Source organism: Nematolebias whitei, chromosome 17 (genome assembly GCF_014905685.2).
Source record: "Nematolebias whitei isolate Nwh7 chromosome 17, NemWhi1, whole genome shotgun sequence".
NCBI lineage: Eukaryota > Metazoa > Chordata > Actinopteri > Cyprinodontiformes > Rivulidae > Nematolebias > Nematolebias whitei.
Genome location: NC_056514.1, coordinates 24,460,556 through 24,481,846, shown reverse-complemented (window position 1 = coordinate 24,481,846; position 21,291 = coordinate 24,460,556). Strand labels below are relative to the sequence as shown.

The window sequence follows — 21,291 nt, the reverse complement described above, 5'->3', positions numbered from 1 at the left end:
GTGTTTAAATATTGTTTGGTGTTTGTAAGAATTATATTTTACATGTTTCAGAAGCCTTTAAAAATACAAAGTCAGTCTGCAAACTAGATCTTGATTTTTGAATTTTTGAAATATTTATTGGGTACAGAGTGAGTCTTTTCATCCTAATTTGATCATCATTCTTGTTTAGTTAAAAACAACTAATGACAGATTAGTCAACGCTGACTAACTCCTGAATCTTTTTCTCCATCCACTTCATCCTGCCTGGACTCTCTTTGTCACTTCTTTACCACATTCCCCATTTTCTTGAATAGTGGACCCCAAGTACTTGAAGTCCTGCACCTTTTTGACCTCTGCTCCTTGTAGCCTCACTGTTCCATGGGCCTCCCTCTCATTTACACACATACTCTGTCTTACTACGGCTGACTTTCATTCCTCTTCTTTCAAGTGCATAACTCCACCTCTCCAAGTTCTCTTCCACCTGTTCCCTATTCTCACCACAGATTACAATGTCATCTGCAAACATCATAATCTACGGGAATTTCTGCCTGACCTCATCTGTTAGTTGATCCATCACCAGAGAAAACAAGAAGGGTCTCAGAGCCAATCCTTGATGCAATCCCACCTCCATCTTGAAGCAATCTGTCACTCCTACAGCACATCTCACCACTGTCCTGCTGTCCTCATACATGTCCTGTACCAGTCTAACTTACTTCTCTGCCACTCCAGAATTCCTCATACAATACCAAACCTCCTCCCTCAGCACCTTGTCGTTTGCTTTTTCTAAATCCACAAAGACACAATGGAGTTCTTTCTGACCCTCTCTGTACTTCTCCATCAGCATTCTCAAAGCAAAGATGGCGTCTGTGGTGCTCTTTTTTGGCATGAAACCATATTGCTGCTCACAGGTAGTCACCTCTCGTCTAAGTCTTGCTTCCACAACTCTCTCCCAGATCTTCATTGTGTGACTCATCAACTTAATTATCCTGTAGTTGTTACATCTCTGCAACCCTTGTCCTTGAAAATGGGCACCAGTACACTTCTCCTCCATTCCTCAGGCATTTTCTCACCTTCAAATATGTCATTCAATATTTGAATCAAAAACCTCACTGACATCTCTCCAAGACATTTCCAGACCTCCACTGGTATGTCATCAGGTCCTACTGCCTTCACCTTCTTCATTCTTTTCAGAGCTTTCCAGACTTCACCCTCACTCATCTTTCCCACTTCCTGGTCCACAGTTTCTACAACTTCTATCTTCTTTCCATTTCATTCTTTTCATTGACTAGCTTCTCAGAGTACTCCTTCCATCTTCCTGTTACACTCTCCTGATGTATTAGAACATTTGTTAGGAATTTCCTTTCCTATCTTTAGCAAGACTATCATGATGACATATTTTCCAGCCTGATTCTTCTGTCTCGCCAATCAGTACAAGTTCTTCTTGCTCTCTTTAGTGTCCAGCCTCCCATACGACTCATCATACGCTCTCTTCGTTGCCTTTGCTACCTCCTATTTGCTCTCGGTTGCAGCTCCTTATTTTCCAGTTTACTCTCTTCAGTCCTCTCATGGTCATATTTCTTCTTTGCTTCTCTGAATAGCTTACTACAATTCACTATTCCACCACCAGGTTTCCTTATAATCTATTCTACAGTAGTTTCAAAGTGACACACAGAGTGCCTTTCTGACTCTCTATTGTTGCTGCAGTAGTCCAGTCATCTGGAAGCTCTTTTTTTTACCACCCAAGGAGTTTAACAGCTTCTTTCTGAACTCTTCACATTCTTTTTTCCTCAGCTTCCATCATTTGGTCTTCTTCTCTTATTTTACTCTTTCCTATTATCTCTGTAAAATACTGGAAATGGTTTCACGGACTGAAAACGTTTCTTTAATGTCCCATCAGCTACAGTTGATATCGGCACTACGCACAGTCCATTTCTTTATGCAAACCATATTTAAAGACATCATAAAACGTAGATAAGCAAGGTAAAGCTGGAGACAACAGAGAACACGTCAGTTAGTCACTATCAACCACCTGAGAGCACAAAGCTGATTCAAGCAACAATTTACCAAGATGGGAGTTCTTGACACCGTGAAGCAGACGCTGTCCCAAGCTGTGTTCACTCCGTCTAGTCTGCTGTCTGGACGAGGGGCACTACACATGGCTCAGATCATCATCTCCGTGGTCACCTTTGTCCTGGGTTCCCTCAGAGGAGGGAGCACTCACACCTACTGGAACTACGCCATGTTCACCTGGGCTTTTTGCCCCATCATGACGCTCATCATCACCATCATTGAGATGTTCAAGCTTGATGTCATCCTCAACATGTTTTGCATGGACTGGGACGACTTCACCACAGGAATAGCCATGTCTTCTTCGCTCATGACCATCTCTGTCGCCATCACGTACGCCAACTTCTATGCCTGCCTGAAATGTGTGTATGGCTGGATAGTGAGCTTGTTTGCCTTCCTGTGTGGCTTGGTCTACATTCTCGAAGTGGTGAAAGACAAATGTCTAGACAAGAAGAAAAGCAGCTACCTGGCTGCTCTGCCTGGATTCTGGAAAGTTTTGGAGGCTTTTGTGAGCTGCATGATTTTTGTTTCCCTCACTGGTTACAGAGACAAACCAGCTCTGATCTTTTGTGTCATTTTGTACATCATCCCTTTCCCCATCCTGCTTTTGATCATCCCCACCAACATCTTGAAAAAGCTGAAGGCATGTTTGCCCTTTAACCTGGACAGGTTTGTGTTCATTTTCCTAGTGATCTCCGTGGTGCTTTATATCATTGCTGCTATCATTTGGCCCATTTACACATTCAGAAACAATCCTCGTCCCAAAGACTGCCCGCCCAGCTATTGCATCTGGGCCATTCAGTTCATGGTGGCCTTTTTTACATATGTGAATCTCACTCTTTTTACTGTGGATCTTATTTTCACACTGCTTGGTATTTGTGGTTTTAAACGCACATAAATGTTCTGGTTCTTTACCATCTTTTTGAGCATTTTTGCACGCGTTAAACGATCGCTGTGTTGAATCTGGTGCTAAATTTGGGGGGTCTCAGTGTTTTTAAGGTTATGAATCAAGTTATTTATAGTCTTTTTGTTATTTATTTTTCTATGATTAGATTTTTTGTTTGTTTGTTTTTATAGTTTGTATGACACTGCCAGTGCATATCAGCATGTGATTCAAACTGTTCCTAAAAAATTGATTGCAAGTAAACTATATTTTTTAGAATTCTACAAGACACCCAAAGAGCAAAGGAAATGTTCTCATAAACATGTGATTTGTCTTATTGAAACAAAAAAAGTAACAAAACATAAATATACTGAGATGCTGAGTGTGTGTATGTGTCCAAACAGCAATTGAGTTTATCATGTCACTTCTCTTCAGGGAGGGTTTTGCATATATGTAGGAGGATGTGAGAATCCACATACAACATGTCTAAAGGTGTGTTAGCTCATATTCAAGTACACACTGAAGTCCATCTAAGTAATTTGAAATTGAATAATAAGCACCAGTGAAAATGATTGCTGGAAAAAGACTGGGCTGAATGTCAGTGTGAGACCTGAACAAGATGCTCAGTTACTGATTAGGCAGTTTGTCTCTCCAAACCTAACATCTGGAATTTGAGCATCATGTGCAGTCAAGGCTTGCAAGGAATTTTATACCTTTTGGAGATAACATTTAGTGCTTTCACATTATCATATCCAGAGGCAGAATAGTCAGTAGCTGGGGAGTCTAGTGTGAGTTTGTCTGGGTTCTTTGTATCATCATGTCTGTGGTTTTCATCATAATGGAGGACTAGATGCATGTTGCACATCCAGCTGGCTGCCTTCCTCCCTGACTGGGCTGATCTGACCTGGGGGTTAAATGTGCTGTGTGCCACCATGACTATCTTTACTACTGTAATCTCCACAACCATTTTTGTCTGCCTCATCTGCATCATGACACCATGTGCTTTGTCATCTCACTGACTGTCACTGTGGCTTTTTTAATGACACTTCCAGGTGACTTCTTTTCCAGCCTGAGAGGTATTTTATGCACAACAGAGGTTTTTGTACTGGCCACTTTGTTCTACACACATTATGAGAGGATACACAGCTTTATTATCTATAGAGACCACTGTGGTTCATAGTTCTCAATCTGCTGCATTTCCTACAATGTCTGCTCATGCAAGTTCATGCCATACATCTGCAATAAGAATTCCTTTGCAGGCATAAACACCGTTACAATCTCATTGTCAATCTATGTACAATGTAAAATGGGTTTTATCCATAATGTCACCATAGAGACTTGAAAAAGGAACAGGTCATCTCTCGGTGTTATATGGTTAGATAATGAAAATATTGTTGAAACATTTAACTGTAAATGTGCTGTGGTCATTTTCCTGATAATTATTTTTATTGTAATTGTTGTAGTAAATTATCCAGTGGTCACTAAAAACAAAGAAAAGTTGTTAATGAACATAAACAATGCCTCTAGGACTGTTTTATTGTGGCTCTGTGTGCATCATTTTATTGTCTAGCTGCAAAACCAACAGAAGGTCCAACAAAGAATAGCAATACAAATTTTACAGCCGTCTTTTGTAAGCCATAAAACTCAGACATGCAGTAAGGGCAAATGACACATACTCTCCAACAATAAATATTGTACAAGCACATGAATTAGTTTTACATATACAGTGGTGCTTGAATGTTTATGAACCCTTTAGAATTGTCTATATTTCTGCATAAGTATGACCTAAAACATCATCAAATGTTCACACAAGTCATAAAAGTAGATAAAGAGAACCCAGTTAAACAAATGAGACAAAAGTATTATACTTGGTCATTTCATTATTGAGGAAAATGATCCAGTATTACATATTTGTGAGTGGTAAAAGTACGTGAACCTCTAGGATTATCAGTTAATTTGAAGGTGAAATTAGAGTCAGTTGATTTTAATCAATGGGATGATGATGATCAGGTGTGAGTGGACACCCTGTTTGATTTAAAGAACAGGATCTATCAATGTCTGCTCTTCACAACATGTTTGTGGAAGTGGATCATGAACAGAGGAGATTTCTGAGGAGCTCAGAAAAAGAGTTGTTGATGCTCATCAGGCTGGAAAATGTTACAAAACATCTGTAAAGAGTTGGACCCCACTAATCCACAGTCAGACAGGTTGTGTAGAAATGGAGGAAATTCAAGACCATAGTTACCCTCCCCAGGAGTGGTGGACCAACAAAGATCACTCCAAGAAAAAGGTGTGGAATAGTCGGCGAGGTCACAAAGGACCCCAGGTTAACTTCTCAGCAACTGAAGGTCTCTCTCACGTTGATGTTCATGAGTCCACCATCAAGAGAACTCTGAACAACAACGGTGTCATGGCAGGGTTGAAGGAGAAACCACATCTCTCCAAAAAGAACATTGCTGCTCGTCTGCAGTTTGATAAAGATCACGTGGACAAGTCAGAAGTCTACTGGAATAGTGTTTTGTGGATGGATGAGACCAAAATAAAACTTTGTGGTTTAAATGAAAAGTTTATGTTTGGAGAAAGGAAAACACCACATGAAAACTTTATCCCATCTGTGAAACATGGCGGTGGTAGTATCATGGTTCAGGCCCGTTTTGCTGCATCTGGACCAGGACTGCTTGCCATCATTGATGGAACAATGAATTCTGAATTATATCAGAGAATTCTAAAGGAAAATGTCGGAACATCTGTCCATGAACTGAATCTCGAGAAGGTGCACCATGCATCAACACAATGACCCTCAGCACAAGTCTGAAGAAGTTAGGACTAATTAGTTAAAGAATGGTTAAAGAAAAGTAAAGGTCATGTTTTGGAATTTCCTAGTCAAAATCCTGATCTTAATCCAAGCCAAATGTTCTGGAAGAACCTGAAGCAGCAGTTAATGTGAGGAAACCATAAACATCCAGAGCTGAAGATGTTCTGTACAGAGGACTGGGCTAAAATTCCTCCAAGCCGGTGAGCAGGACTGATCAACAGTTACCAGAAACTTTTGCTGCACAGGGGAGGGGTGTCACACCTGGCACTGAAAACAAAGGCTCACATACTTTTACCACTCACAAATATGTAATATTGGATAATTTTCCTCAATAAATAAATCAATGACCAAGTATAATATTTTTGTGTCATTTGTTTAACTGGGTTCTTTTTACTTTTAGGACTTTTGTGAAAATCTGATGATGTTTTAGGTCATATTGATGCAGAATAGAAAATTCTAAAGGCTTCACAAACGTTCAAGCACCACTGTAGGTCAGGGTTACATTGTAAAATATTCCTACTTTTTTATGTAAAAACAAAAGAATGTAAAAAATGAAGCCCCTGTTCCAGCTGCCTCAGGCCTCCTCAAGTTCCTCAGGTTCCTCAGGTTCCTCAGGCTCCTCAAGCTCCAAGGTCTCCAGCAGACCCTGGAAACAGAAGTAGTGGGAGTTGCAGTAAACGGGGGGCTTGTTGGGAGACGAGCCCACCACTTCTGGCTTCAGTGATGCAAACGGGTTGGCTCCATTTCCCTTCATGTGCATCTCCAGCTCCAGGAGGATTTGCAGGGAGTAGGTCATCTCTGTCTCGCTGCAGGTGGAGGACAGTTGGCAGCAGCCACCGAAACAGGAAGTAGATGGAAAACATACACATGAACACTCGTTGATACAGGAAAGGAGTGAAGAGCTGGTGTAATGTGAACATTAAACATTTAATAGTGTCCATTTTAAATGATTAAATCACTATTTGCATCATTTCTAGCAGAGTTCATTTAAGCTCGGACTGTTTTCCTTAGTTGAAAATATTATGGTATAATGAGCATATTTCACATACTAGTAATATAGTAGCTGTGTTACATAAAAATCCAAGACAACCACATTAATTAAACCTAAATAAGTAGAAATACTGCCCATCTGTTACAGTACTGAAGAGTTTTGCACAATAAATTTGTGACACTCACTTTAGCGTTGTAAAAAGAGAAGGAATCTCATAATCCCTGAGGAGCAGGAGTGTTGGAAGCCATCCCTGATCCAGACCTTGACTAGCATCAAAACCTTGATGGGGAAAACAAATCCAAAGGAGTTCAGTACAAATCAGAATCTTCTCCAGAGTCGCACGATGTTGTGTACAGCTGCTCCAAGTTCTCACCTGGATGAAATCCAACCACCAGGTCAGGTTTGGCTGCATTCTCTGTCTCCACCAGCTCCTCCCAGAACTGATGGTAGAGACCTCTGTAGGCGCTAATGTAGACCCTCTGTTTGGGGCCAAAGGCTCTGAGAGGGGGTCTCATGATGGGGCCATCCACCACCTCTGGTCCCACCATCACCACCTCTACACCCTGGTGTTTGGGGAACATGCAGTTCAGTTCATCATAGTCAGTCAGTTTAGCTGCCAGGGTCTCAGTGTGGCCTGCCCCCACCAGGTGCACGGTGAGCGGTTTGGAACAGGGGTTCAGACCGAACAGCCTCATCCCCCATGCTACCGTAAGGGGCCTGGAGAAGAACTCACTGCAGACCCTCCACAGCGATTGCTTCAGGTCGTCGTCGTCAGGCCGAGGCCTGCCTGCATTGGTCCACAGGCCATTCATGTTCTCTCCGTTTATGATGGGATCGAGTCGGGATGAGAGGTCTACCTGCATGGCGAGCCAATCATCCCAACCCCTGACCTCAGACTGGGGCTTGGACCACTTTTCTGTGGGAAATGGGAGATCTCCTGGTGAACAGGAAACACATTTTAGTTTTGCTGTTCGACAGACAAAAAATAAACAGCATTGATTAGTTATTTTACCTTTGAACAAAAGCCATTCCACAACTCTGTCGATGGCAGCAAGACGCAGAGCTGAGCAGAACTTCTTGTGTTTGGGCCAGTCCTCCTTCTGACAGTCTTTGCAGCAGTAGTAAACATTCAGACATCTGGCCAAAAACAGAACAAACATTTCTGAATTCTTCTCCTTGCTGTAAACAATTACATTGGCAGCATGTCAATCAAACCCGGATGGAATCCATTCCTCGTGTTGTCAGTACCTGGCACAACGCTTCAAGCTCTGCGGGTTTGAAAGCTGATCTGGTCGCTTCTCACACGAAGCACAAATCTTAAAGGATTCCTCCATCTTCTCAAACATCTCCTTCTGAGATCGAAAGGCTGTGAGCTTCCCCATGGCCTTCTGGGTTGTACTGAAACCAAAGCACAAACAAGATGATTGATTGTGTTTAAAATATGACAAACACGAAGCAGAAAGCCTAGTCCTTGTAATTTTAAGACAAAAATGAACGAACCCTTGTACAAAGGCAATAAATCTGGGGTTATTGGCCGTCCAACACCTGAAAACACCCCTTGCATGTCTTTAAAGAGCGCCTGGTTTCACACATCTGTCGTTTTTAAGGTGCAGTAAAGTCACCAAGCAGACGTGTGCCCAACTCCAAATGAAAATGTATAAAACAGATTCCACTTACCTCTGAGTAGTCGTCATTTTAGCTTGTGGAGCGTAACGCACAAGCTCTGCTCAGCTGCTTCTCCTGCTGGTTTTGATATGTGAGAAGCCTGTTGAAGGGGAAGTGGGGGGCTGTGGGGGCCATATATAGCACCGGTGGTGATTTACCTTCTAGAAAAGTCTGACACATCCAGACCAGTCCTGATTTCACAAGGAAAGTGTCAATTAAAACAAAACAATAAAAAATATAACCTTCGTTCGTTGCAACAATACCTCATACAACTATATTTTATTTTATACCTACATGCATATTATTTTTAAACAATAATATAATAAAATAGTTTAAAAAAAAAAAATATATATATATATACAATACTATACATCCTAATTTATTAAGCATTTAAGTGTTGTAAAAAACAATGTTGTTGGCCAAAGTGCTGTACACTGATAAAAACACATTAGAGCAAACATAAAAACAATAAAATTAATTAAATGTCTGATGTGCAAACTTTAGAGGCAGCTACTGAAAACGTTCGACCACCTTTCAGCCTCCTCCTTGATTTTGGAACGACCAACAGGAATTCATCTGCCGACCTGAGAGTGTGAGGGAACGCAGAGCTGGAGCACGTCAGATAGATACTGTGGGGTGAGACCATGAAGACATTTAAGAATAAATAAAATAACCTTAAATTTAATACAAAAACAAACTGGAAGTGATTCTAAAAACGGGGGTGATGTGCTCGCTCGTTTTTGGTGCCAGTTAAAAGGCGAGCAGCAGCATTCTGAACCAGCTGAAGTCGAGTCAGTAATGAATGGCCCGGACTGGCATAAAGTGAATTACAGTAGTCCAGATGACTTGTAATGAAAACATGGATTAAAATCTCAAAACCATGCTGTGAAATAAATGATTTGACCAAGGCCAGTTGTTGCAAGTGATAAAAGCTGGAATTGATCAGTGCTTTAATCTGTACATCAAGTTTAAAATCACTGTCCAGCCTCACACCCAAGTTAGTTGCTGTCTGAGTCAGATATTGTGTTAAAGGACCCAGATCAGCATGGACGTTGGTACCATTGCTGTACTTAAATAACAAGACCCGTCTTTTTCACATTAAAATGTAAAAAAAAAATTGCCACATTCATGCTCTGATTTCTGTAATACATTCCAGGAGTTGGTTTGTGGAGTATGGCTTTTCTTGTTTTACTGGAACACCGATTTGGCTTTCACAATAAAAATGGCAAGTGACACCATGTTTCCAGAGAATAGATATATGTGAATGTTTTTGTTCAGTGCCCTGAGATAACTTCGGTTGTGACTTGGCACTATATAAATAAACTGAATTTAATTAAATAAAGGAGGGAAAAAAAGAAGAGGGCCAAGTATAGCGCTCTGAGGTACTCCACATGTGAGAGCCACCATACAGGACTCAACAGCTCCAACAGGCACACAAAAGCTTCTCTTGGTTAAATAGGATTGAAACCACTGTGGAGCAGGACCCTGAATGCTCACCCAGTTCTCCAGGTGAGACAGGGGGATCTGATGGTCCACTGTGTCGAAGGCAGCAGTTAGGTCCAACAGCATTAAAACAACACACTGACCAGTCTGTGGCTAAAATAATGTCATTAAAACTTTCAGCAGTGTCAACTCAGTACTGTGGTGAGTTTTAAAACCACATTTAAGTAAAATGCCAACTGGCTGTAAACAATTTTCGGTAACACTTTATTTGAAGAGTGTTCCAATTTTCTCCAGGATCTTGGACAGGAAGGGACGTTTTGAGATTGGCCTAAAATTTGACACTACAGTCCAGGCCAAACAGTTTAATCAGTCATGTCACAACTGCACGTTTAAAACTTCCTGGTACCTGTCCATTTGCCAAGCTACCATTTATAGTAATGGACGCATAAGGAGCCAAATAGACAAGGTGGAATTGGATAGTTTGAAGAGCCAACAGGCTTCATGCGACCAGTTATCGATTTTTAAAAAATGCAGGGTGATGAGCTCAAACTGACTGAGAACATCAGAGCATGTGACAGATGGAGGAATCATATGAGGGAGGGCAAATAAACATATTGCTTTTTGTTTAACCTATAATGGGCATAGCTGATGAGCACGTCCGCTTGAACTTCGTGTGCTATAACACCTAAATCCACAAGAGGGCAGTGCTGCTCTGTTAAAGTTGTTCTGTTGCATAAACAGAAATTAAAGGTTGACAATGGGCTCACTTCACATCTCCATTCTTCATTAAGCAACTGTCAGTGTTCATGACCTTGTGACCTCTTTGTGATCTAAATATTTCTCTAGTTTGCACCTACAATTATATTTTCAGCGCACAGGGGGTTAATAAACAAACGTTTTGATAGGTCATTTGTTCTTGTATGTTGAAAATTTAAGATTTTATGCCCATTTATGCGTCCCATAGCCCCTTAATCGTAATTAGAAATGCACACGTGTGGAAACATCTGAACGGGTGGAAAACCAGTACGAGGTACTCACTGCGCAAGATCTTTGGTCAAAACTTTGGCATTAACTGTTGGAATCAACCGTGTCTGTCTTTTAGCAAAATATCTTATGAACCACTTGACAAATTTCAATTAAACTTGCAGAAGTTAATTATTGGGTGTACATCAGCAACTGAATAACATTTGGAGACAACCCAAATCATTGTGGCCGCCACAGTCAATGCTGTGATGACTATAAGTCAGTCATCTTTACAGACGTTACACTTTAAATAGTGTGGTGTAGTAGCTGAAACTAATCCCCAAGTCATACTTTGAGCACTACACATTATGTAATATCTTTGTTTAAAACAGTGAGATTAACTATTGGAGTCAATAATGTCTGTCTGTTAGCAAAATAACTTCTGGACCACGGGATAAACTTTGATAAAATGTATTCCAGGAAGTAAGCATTAGATGCATGTCTACAACCGATTCACTTTTTGGGACAACCCAAATAAGGATAGCTGCTACAGCCAACTGACCTTAGAAAACACAAGAATAGCTATAACTCGGCTGTTTTGACGTGTATAAAGCTAAAGCTCGGTGTGGTAGTAGCTGAGAGTAATTCATAATCCATACTTTGAACGTGACCTCCATCAATATAGCGATGTTGCTTTCAATTCTTCATTTCTCCACATAAGAGGATTTTAGTTTAAAAGTCGGACATATTCAGAAGGCGAGTGATAAGTCTTTAAATAATTTATTTATTAACTCCAAAATAAAATAGATGATCAAATAGACAAAATGAAAGAAAAAAAACATTTATTACAAGTCAGAATGCTCCTCTGACCCCTTATAACAACTTTTTTACAATGTCTTGTTTCAACTAATGAACAGAGTCAGTGGTGTCTAAATGTTCGCTCTGATCAGGATCCTCCAGCTTTTAAAACACAATTCACACTAATCCAGAAAAACGAACAAAAAACAACACGTGTATAATTTGCCTCATTTCACATCATGTTCTTTTAGCATGCATATGATCTGTTTCCATGCAGCTGTTGTAAAGATTTGGACATGTTTTTCTCTGCAGAATAAATCACAGAAAGCCGTGGCGTGATGACAGAACTCATTTTGATCTCATTCGTATGCACGGTAACGACTCCTTTCATCCCACGGTCGCGTTACCTCAGGGCACCGATGAGGAGAAACCCTTGTGGCCGGCTGGTGACACAATCCAAAAAAATAATAATTAGCTCAGAGGTATTTTTTTTTTTTTCCTTTTTAATCTGCCTCATTAATTTATTGTTTCACCACTGAAGCTGTGATGAGGAAATTCTCAGCAAAACATCAGCCTCAGTGTCTGTGTGGAAACAGAGTTAAATGCACCCCCCCCCTCCCCTCTCCATCCATAAAAATAACCTAATAATGTAAAATCTGTGTATTTTCCTTAATGGTGCTCTGTTAACTGTGCACCTGGCCCCTCGCAGTCCTCCTGCGGCAGCAGCCCCTGGAAACAGACGTAATAAGAGTTGCAGTAGACGGGGGGTTTGTTGGGACAGGCTTGGACCTGTTCGGGTTTCTGTGAGGTGAACGGACTGGGTCCGCTCTGTCTGATGTGCATCTCCAGCTCCAGCAGGATCTGCAGGGAATACCTCAGCTCTGTTTCACTGCGAGGACAGGAAAGTTGGAGATTATCAAAATGCCCGTTTTTTTCTAAACACTTCCAACGAACTATCTGGAGGAGTGAGCAGATGGTGTTCAAAATGAGGTAATGACACCTTCTGGCAATAAAACTCCATTATTACCCATTATTAAAGATTGTGCTGATGGTGAATGATATTTCTACTGAAGACAATGAAATGAGCGATTAAAGATGCAGAGATGTGATTTACCTGTACATGGTGAATAAACAGGGGATGTTATAGTCCCTGAGCAGCAGAAGAGAAGGTAGCCAACCTTCAACCAGACCCTGGTTGGCATGGAAACCTGATTAAAAAAATAAATACATTGAAGATATGCAGACACATTCAGGGATTCTGTAAAGGAATCGCCGACTACTTGCACGTATTGGCCTTAATATGTTATTTCTCTATTTTACTAGAAGTTGTTGTTTGGGATTTGTAAAACCTCCAAATTATTTAAAAACTGTGTATGTTTATTACATTTCTCATCTAATGATGTCACCATTATTTTACCAGAACAATGCATTCTGGGGCGATAATGTACAACAGTTGTAATGGAGACAGAAACAGAAGGAGACAAGGCTAAAGTAATGTGACAATAAAGTTATTGTTTGTATTAGTAATTATAATAATACAATAGTAATGTGTTATGTATTGTCATCATTGTATGTTCCCGTAAAATGGGGAAATTGGAGCTCTGCATTTAACCCATCCACCAGGTGGTGCAGTGGGCAGCTACTAAAGGCGCCCAGTGAGTATTTGGGGATGAGGTGTGCTGCTCAGAGACACCACGAGATGTGCAATGACTGGGGATTGAACCTGGGACTTTTAAGTCCCGAATTGGCTGCCCTGCTTCTACACCACCTCGGCCCCCATATGCACAATATACGACTATAAACAATCAAATATGATCAATTTGTGATGTGTAATTTATTAGCTCTGGAGCTAACGCTATATATATTATCAATCAAACAATCAATAGCTTACATTTTGGCAGCAGGCAATAATAAACTACAAACCTATTCCAAACAAAGGTTTTTCAAAGAGCCATCTACAACAGGTAAGATATTAACTGTTCATAACTTTTTCACAAAATTTCCAAAGATTTAAACTACATCTTTCAAAGCAGCTTTGTTTAAGGCACCAAAGGGCTCTTCAGTGTCTGTACTGCTCTCACAGGGCTCTAGGATTTCTTGATGAGTGACACTGATTCTGACAAAGGCCAGAAAAAGAGAAACCTCTCTTCAGATTAAACCAGTTGCCCTTGTTTAGTGTCCAGCTGACTAGTTAGTAGTGATAGACTACAAGTCTTTGTGAGCGTTTCATATTATCGGTCAGTATGACAGATCTAGCTTTACCCGAGAACTTCAACTGAACTGGAAAATTATTGTTGTAACTGAAATGAAAATTGATGACACTGTCTGAGCCCTGCAGCAGTCAGGCTAAAACCAAAATGAGCTTAATCTTTTTGCATAAAAACTGACAGATGTCTCTCTTTGAATCTGTTTAGTTGAGTTGTCTGATTTTTCCTTTTTAATGCTGTTTGCCCTTCAACTGAATTAAACAAATCCATCCGGTTTAAATATCCATCTTATAGGAGCAAAAACAAACAGACTAGTTGTTATGGTAGATTTGTCTGACTCAAGTTTCAGTGTTTTTGTAAATGGAATTATGTCGAACACCACCAGGTTTGTCTTGTGGTGTACCTCAAGGCACAGTTTTAGGACCTATTTTTTTTTTATCTTATTTATTCTTCATCTTAAGCAGATAATTTAACAGTTTAAGATTTTACCCTATCACCTGTATGCTGACGATATCCAGCTTTACAGTTCATTCAAGGGAAGTGAGTTCCAAAGATCAACGTCTTCTGCTAATTTATTGGCGACTATCAATCAATGGTTAAGTAACAGCTACTTGCAGCTCAATATAGATAAGACTGAAACTCTGATTACTGTTCCTGAAAACAACATTTTTCAAATTAAGCAGTTCTTTGTTGGTTTAGTTTCTTCTAGTCTAACCTCAGAAACTCAGGTGTCATTTTTGATTCTGTGGCGTGTTTTGAGCAACACATAAAACAACAAACCAGAAACTGGTACTTCCATCTCAGGAACAGCTCAAAACTGAGAAGTCTGTCGACAACTGAGCTTGAGATGACCATTCATGCTTTTATTTCTTCTCATTTGGACTATTGCAACATACTGTTTACATGTTCAAACAAGAAGGAGCTCGACCATCCTCCGGCTGATCAGAACCCGGCTGCTAGACAAACAAACGAGCACTCGCCGAGGTAATATCATCCCAGAGGTTATGCTTCCAGACATGTTCAAACATTTAACAGGAGTTAAGTGTTTGGAGGTTTAGACAGCCAGAACATGAGGTGGAATAAAAAGAGTCTGTCTGTTAATGATGGTAATAATTGCTCGGCACCAGTGTTAATTTGGGAGGTACGGTTGACGAAGTGAACATTGATTTCTTTTGTTTCCTGCTCTGCAAAACATGTTCCTTAGAGTGATGAAAATTTGTTTCATGAATAAGAATTAGGAGTCGGGGTCAAGAAAGGTCCCAGTTTTGGGATGACAGACCACATCAAGATCCAATGTAAAAGCTTCCAGCTACCTTCTTTTCACACCATATCTCCCCATTTCCCCACACCAAAACCATTTTCCCCCAGTGACGTTCACACATGAAAACAGTCTTTTATATTCCCTTCGTCACGCTGCCACGGCTCCCCTATCACTTACGGAGCGTCATAATGCAGTGCTCTGCCAGCTTTGCAGTGTGAAATGCAGACAGGCTCTGGGGCAAGTTTACACGCTGGATGACTGATTCCTGTATATTTAGCCCCAGCGGAGCCTGAGGTGATAACTCAGCAGGGTGTTATTGGTGCATTTGGGTTGGAGATTTATCGCTGGTCTGCTGGATGAAGGGTATAAAGGACATATTCAGACTGGGAGGGGAACAGTTAATGTGCCATTCAATAAACCTACTTTTGAATTATTTTTTATTTGTATTTCTAATGTATTACCTTGTATTCATAATTCAGAAATGAAGGGCTCAGTTCTCAGACTGCATCATAATCAATGATTTGCATCGATTTTCCTGCCTACGAAGGCCCAAGGTTCCCCTTTAAAAAGGGCAGTTTAATATTATGCTGAGTCCGATGATTGCAAGCCAAACTCTTTCCCAGCTGCTGCCATAAATCACCCAAATCCTCACTTAAAAGCCTGGCACTAATGAATAGGCCAGATTGAATGAGGTAAACATCTCCCATGCTCTCTGTTCTCACAGAAAGGTTATAGTAGAGGAAGACGAGGCTCGGTTTCCCCGAGACAGCTGACCACTTCAGCTGAACTGCTTCTATTCATAGCAGCACAATGAGTCAGGGCTCCCTAAATATTTTGATAAAAGATTTGTTGAGCAGGTTTGTTTGAGTTCATACCTGGATGAAATCCAACCACCAGGTCTGGTTTGGCGGCCTCCTCCTTCTCCAACACATCCTCCCAGAACTGGTGGTAGAGACCTTTGTAGGCGCTGAGGAAGACCTTCTGCTTGGGGCCAAAGGCTCTCAAAGGAGGTCTCACGATGGGGCCATCCACCACCTCTGGTCCCACCATCACTACCTCTATGCCTTGGTGTCCTGGGAACATGTGGTTCAGCTCATCGTAATCAGTCAGTCTGGCTCCCATTGTCTCGCTGTGGGACGCCCCTGCTAGGTGAACCGTGATGGGTTTTGCAAACGGGTCCAAGCCACAGTGTTGTATGGCCATTCCAACTGTGAGAACCCGAGAGAGAAACTCGCTCTGAATTCGCCACAAGGACTGTCTCAAATCATCATCATCGGGCTTCGGTCTGCTGACATTCTTCCAAAGCGTTTCCATGTGGGCACTAGATAGGAGTTTGTCCAGATGTTGAGCGAGGTCTCCCTGCATGGGAAGCCAGTCGTCCCAGCTCTTCACCTCAGCAGCTGTCTTTGACCACGTCTCAGTAGGAAATGGGAGATCTCCTGTAAGAGTCAAAAATCAGAATTTCTGACGGACGTTATGGAAAGCAAATACAAGAAAAAGTTTGATGTGCTGCCTTAAAGGAATAGTCTGGTGACTTTTAAAGTGATGTTCGACAAATAGTTCTCGAAACGATGCAAAATGGCTAGTTATTAGCCCATTTCTCTTTTTACTCACCAGCTGTTTAATTTGTGCTGCCAAATGTTAAAATAAGCCATTTAATCCTTCTGATTTGCTTTTCTTTGAACATCTCTACACTTTACCTGTGAACATCAGCCACTCCACTAGTCTGTCAATGGCCACCAGTCGCAGGGTCTTGCAGACCTTTCTATGCTGAGGCCAGTCCTTCCTCTGGCAGTCCTTAGTGCAGTAGTAAACATTCAAACACCTTCGAGAGAACAAACAAAAGAGAAAGTAACAATAAATACAAGTTGCACCAGTTCACATGACTAAACTACTACTCTTTACAAAAATACCACGACACAAAGCTTACACTGGTGTACTAACAAAAATTAGCAGCTAGCATTATTATTCCCATTAGCATCATGCTAGCTTGAGGATTTAGCTCCAACTCTAAGATAAAGCTAAACATCACTTCCTGCAGCTGCTGGTTTAACTTTAATAACTTTGTGTGTGTATGTGAAAGTAGAAGGAAACTAGTTAAACCAGTATCTAGAAGAATTACAGTAAAAGGATTGGTTTTTTAAGCAGGTTCTTTGGAAATGTTATGAATAATTAATAACTTTTCTGCTGTAATTAACTTTTAAAATAAACTCAGACCAGATATGCCAGTTCCAAAGTAATTTCTGCTATCTTAAACCAACTCCAACGTCAACAGTTTCATAACTGTTTATGCAAACACTATTTTGTAAAAACTCCCAATTTAACTTTTTCTTCTTACGGTTATTCAGGCAGAGTAATTATGATATTCCTGCTGCACCTCCCCAAGTTGCACCAAATGTGCAACAGCTAGCTGCCACTGCTGCAATTTTCACTAGCAAAAACAATTAAAAAAAAAAACCAAAAAAATTCCATGTAAAAATATTTATGTAAAATGGACAGTAGTGTAAATGTATAAGCAACAGCGTTCACTTGAACAACTATGACATTTTGATAATATGGTCAAAAATAAACAATTATTCTTCAAACAAAGATTGTTCAAAAAGCTTTTTACAACAGGTAAGATGTTGTTTATAACATTTCCACAGGATTCCAGTCAAAAAGATCTAAACTACGACTTCAAATGTCTTGTGCAAGTACAAATCCGCCTCTCCTCAGAAATGGGAGTTTGTTGGCAATAATATACAGTATAAAAAGATAGCTAACCAGCTAAACAATAAAAACTGTGTTGTTTTAGAAAACATAAATAACATTCATGCATACATTTCTTTAGATTTTTCTCATTTAAGAAAAAAAAGTCACAACATACAGACTTGATCATTTTTTCCTTATGACATAGTAAAATGACTGATTACGTTAGGTAAAATTTTGTAACCTCTTTGTACGGATTATTTAGGAAATCAATTCATTTCATATTATTTATATAGAGCCAAGTCACAAGAGAAGTCGTATAAAGGCACTGAACAGAAACATTCATGTATAAATAATATGTTAAGATTATTTATTCTGAGGAGCAGACTGCTTTGAGTTTATCTCATCACATAACTCTAATCTTGAGCAAGCATGAAGGCAACAGTGGAAAGGAACAACTCCTTCATGAGGAAGAAACCTTTAGCAGAACCAGGCTCAGGACAAGCGACCATCTGCTTCTACAAGCTGGATTTGAGAGGAACAGGAAGGAGGAACAGATACACAATGGCAGGTCAATAATCGCATGTCTTAAAACTGGACAATGTGTCAGCCTCACGGACAAAAACTGGAAGTTGGTTCCACAAGAGAGGAGCCTGATAACTAAAATATCTTCCTCCCATTCTGCTTTTGGAAACTCTAGGAACCACGAGTAAGCCTGCAGTCTGAGAGCAAAGTGCTCTGTTGGGAAAATATGGAACAATAAGAGCTCAAATTAAAAAAATGGAGCTAGGTTGTTGAGGGCTTTGTAGGTTAGAAGTAAGGTTTTGATTTCAATTCTGAATTTGACAGGGAGCCAATGGAGAGAAGCTAAAACTGGAGAGATATGATCTCTCCTTCTAACTCCAGTTAAGACTCTGGCAGCAGCATTTTGGATTAACTGAAGACTTTTAAAAGAAGTATTTGGACACCCAGATAACAAACCAGGTAATGTGCTTGGTTAAAGGTTCAACGATCAGCAGCACTTGGAGCACTTTGAGACTCGGTTACATTACTTTTGCAATCATTTGAAACCAGGTGCACCAAAACTTTACATAAAATTGTACAAGTTGTGGTTTTGCCCCTGGTGTCATGTTTATGTCTGTGTTTCCTCTGATCCTTTGATTCTCTTTATAGGGTTGGTGTTTCTTTAATATCTAGCCCCATCTTGTGTCGTGTTCATGTCTTGCATCCTCTGTCTCTTTCTCTGGCATCTGTGATTACTCACAGGTGCCTCCACTTGGTCTAATTGGTGTTTACCTGTCTGTCTCATGAGTACCCTATGATCATTTGATGTTTGTTTTGCTGCCCTGTCAGCTCTATGTTTTGTTAATAAATCCTTTATTTTATATATACATCCTGAGTCCTTGCCTGCCTGCACAATTGGGTTCACCAGCATCAGCCAGTTGTGACAAAATTAATCTATCAGCTAACACAGTCCATCATTGTGGGCTTTGGGCACGTTAATCCCCCCACCCCACCCCCCCAAAAAGGCCAACAAGTAGATAAAATGAAGGTAAAAAGAAAAATAAAATATTTAAATACTAATCACATGAAATCATTAAAAAGATGTCAAATCAGCATAAGGAACTGTTGGCTTGTGGGTAAGAATTTTGACATTAGAGGGCTTGAAGATTTTACTTGTCTGCTTTTATATTTTAGAGGGTTTTTTTTAGTTTTTTTTTAGAGGCTGCAGCAGCTGAGAATTTATGAGGAAGACATACTGTACATAACAGAGCGCCAGAAAGAAAAACAAAAGGATGATAACAAAAGTACACTTATATAAATACAACCTGTTGTATTTTCCCATTATTCTCAACACATTCACAGAGAATGATGTGACATTCTGCATTTAGCTGCTATTAATTCAGCGTTAAAAGAGAGGTGAATCGCAGCCAGGGACTCTGCTATATTTGCAACTGGCCATTGTCCACCACTGTAGTGCTATCCACACTTTGGTCACTTATCATTGTGCTGCTGATACAAAGGCACCTGGTAATGCCTCACACATGACAGCTATTGGAAAACAAACCAACATCCTGCCTGTGTGATGACAGAGAGATGAAGGTGGAGGTATCGGCTGCTCAAAATATTCTGTCAGCACTCATCAATGTTAGTCTGTTAATGCAGAAATGCTATCTGTCATGTCCACTGGCTGCGTTAAAGAGGGCCAAGAGTGGTCTGTGCAGAGCAAGCATTACTCCTCACTAGGGGGCTTTGCACTCACTTCACACAGCGTTTCAGGGAGTGTCCCTCACTGAGATGTTCAGGGAGTTTGTTGCAGCCGGTGCAGAACGTGAAGGTTTCTTCCATCTTCTGGAACATCTCCTTGTAGTTGCGGAATGAGATTCCTTTAGTCTTTCCCTCAACAGCAGCCCTGATGAAAAATGAACAATTAAAAAAAGTAGAATTCCTTGAAAGAGAAAGTTGTACTTCCAACGATAACTTCCTGAAGGTTCTACTAAAATTCCTCTGGTGGTTCATGAGTTAGTTTGATCACAGACAGCCACCCAAACAAACCTTATGTGCAACACAAGCAGACAGGAGAAAACGTCATCGCTCTGCCTTCGCCTTTTGGCAGCAGGAGAGAATTAGAACGCCCGCAGGAAACATTTGACGTTATGAGGCGAAACGTCAGTAGTTGTTCCTGAGCAGTTCTTACCTGTATTCTCCATAGTCCTTCATGTTGAGCTTGTTGAGAATCACCTTAGAGAGTCCAGGCACGTTGGAGTCCAGAGAGTAGAAGCCAGACAGGTCAGAGAAGACGCTGTCAGTCCCTGGAGTGAAGGATTGTGGGAGTGCTGGGGTCTGGGACGCCATGCTGTGGCTAATTCTCCCCTTTAAAGAATGAAAGAAATATAAAAAAAATAGCACTTTTAATCTAACCACAACATCTCATTTAGTGTCTGTGAGCGCATGTGGCTCCTTCTCGAAATGAAAAGTAACTAGAGAACTTGCATTTCCTGTGTAAATGCAGTATAAATGTTTATTGCTGGGTTTTTTTTTTTCCTGAAAGTTGCTGAACAAGTTGAAACCAGGCCGAAAAACTGAAAAGGTTTTGTGGCTAAACTGCTAATGCGAGCTGTATTTAAACAGCTGACATTTGCTGAAAACAGGAAAACAAAAGTGGAAAGCAGCAGAAAAATGTCAGAAATGTGTATTAAAAGCTGAAACTGGGACCCTGTGTTCCACCACATATACCACATGTGGTGTGTATAACAAATAAAGAACCTTGAATCCTTGAAAAGAGCAGAAGTGCAGTAGAAATGAGCAGAAGAAGCTTAAATGGGCTGAGAGGCTGAACAGATGACAAAAAAATCTAAAATTAGCACAAAGAAAAAACTGAAATTATCAACAACAACAAAAAAAAAAGCTTAAATTTACAAAAAAGTAGCTTAAAAGCTTAAGTTTAAATATTTGAATCACAAAAGGCATAAATAAGCAAAAACAAACAATAGATAAAAGACTAAAATTAGCAGAAAATTACCTAAAAAG

At 40.4% G+C, this 21,291-nt stretch overlaps 3 protein-coding genes across 3 annotated transcripts; 1 reads left to right on the top strand and 2 right to left on the bottom strand.

The window, feature by feature from the left end:
* The first annotated feature begins 2,047 nt into the window (after positions 1-2,047).
* Positions 2,048-2,944, top strand: LOC119424065 (myeloid-associated differentiation marker-like protein 2). Its single transcript, XM_037691536.1, has one exon. It carries the CDS (start codon positions 2,048-2,050, stop codon positions 2,942-2,944), a length of 897 nt encoding a protein of 298 aa, XP_037547464.1.
* A 3,374-nt stretch (positions 2,945-6,318) lies between these two features.
* Positions 6,319-8,480, bottom strand: mss51 (MSS51 mitochondrial translational activator). Its single transcript, XM_037690869.1, has 6 exons — positions 8,413-8,480; positions 7,984-8,133; positions 7,748-7,872; positions 7,109-7,672; positions 6,921-7,014; positions 6,319-6,550 (listed from the first exon to the last, which is right to left on the bottom strand). The coding sequence occupies exons 1-6, from the start codon at positions 8,427-8,429 to the stop codon at positions 6,319-6,321; spliced, it is 1,182 nt and encodes a 393-aa protein (XP_037546797.1). The 5' UTR covers positions 8,430-8,480.
* Positions 8,481-12,273: 3,793 nt separating this feature from the next.
* LOC119423471 (putative protein MSS51 homolog, mitochondrial) lies at positions 12,274-20,616 on the bottom strand. The gene is made up of 6 exons (XM_037690868.1): positions 20,459-20,616; positions 20,024-20,173; positions 16,773-16,897; positions 15,948-16,511; positions 12,719-12,812; positions 12,274-12,493 (listed from the first exon to the last, which is right to left on the bottom strand). Exons 1-6 carry the CDS (start codon positions 20,614-20,616, stop codon positions 12,274-12,276), a joined length of 1,311 nt encoding a protein of 436 aa, XP_037546796.1.
* Between the last annotated feature and the right edge of the window lie 675 nt (positions 20,617-21,291).

What these genes read in the sequence shown, in the direction of transcription:
- LOC119423471 (XM_037690868.1), bottom strand. Translation starts at nt 20,616, where the DNA reads ATGGCGTCCCAGACCCCAGCACTCCCACAATCCTTCACTCCAGGGACT. An exon ending in GGTGGTTGGATTTCATCCAG is followed by an intron (nt 12,813 to 15,947) that starts GTATGAACTCAA and finishes TTTTTTAATCAG; the next exon opens with GTTTCCATGCCAACCAGGGT. An exon ending in TGTTTATTCACCATGTACAG is followed by an intron (nt 12,494 to 12,718) that starts GTAAATCACATC and finishes CTGTCCTCGCAG; the next exon opens with TGAAACAGAGCTGAGGTATT.
- mss51 (XM_037690869.1), bottom strand. An exon ending in AGCTTGAAGCGTTGTGCCAG is followed by an intron (nt 7,873 to 7,983) that starts GTACTGACAACA and finishes GTTTTTGGCCAG; the next exon opens with ATGTCTGAATGTTTACTACT. An exon ending in GGTGGTTGGATTTCATCCAG is followed by an intron (nt 7,015 to 7,108) that starts GTGAGAACTTGG and finishes TTCCCCATCAAG; the next exon opens with GTTTTGATGCTAGTCAAGGT.
- LOC119424065 (XM_037691536.1), top strand. Translation starts at nt 2,048, where the DNA reads ATGGGAGTTCTTGACACCGTGAAGCAGACGCTGTCCCAAGCTGTGTTC.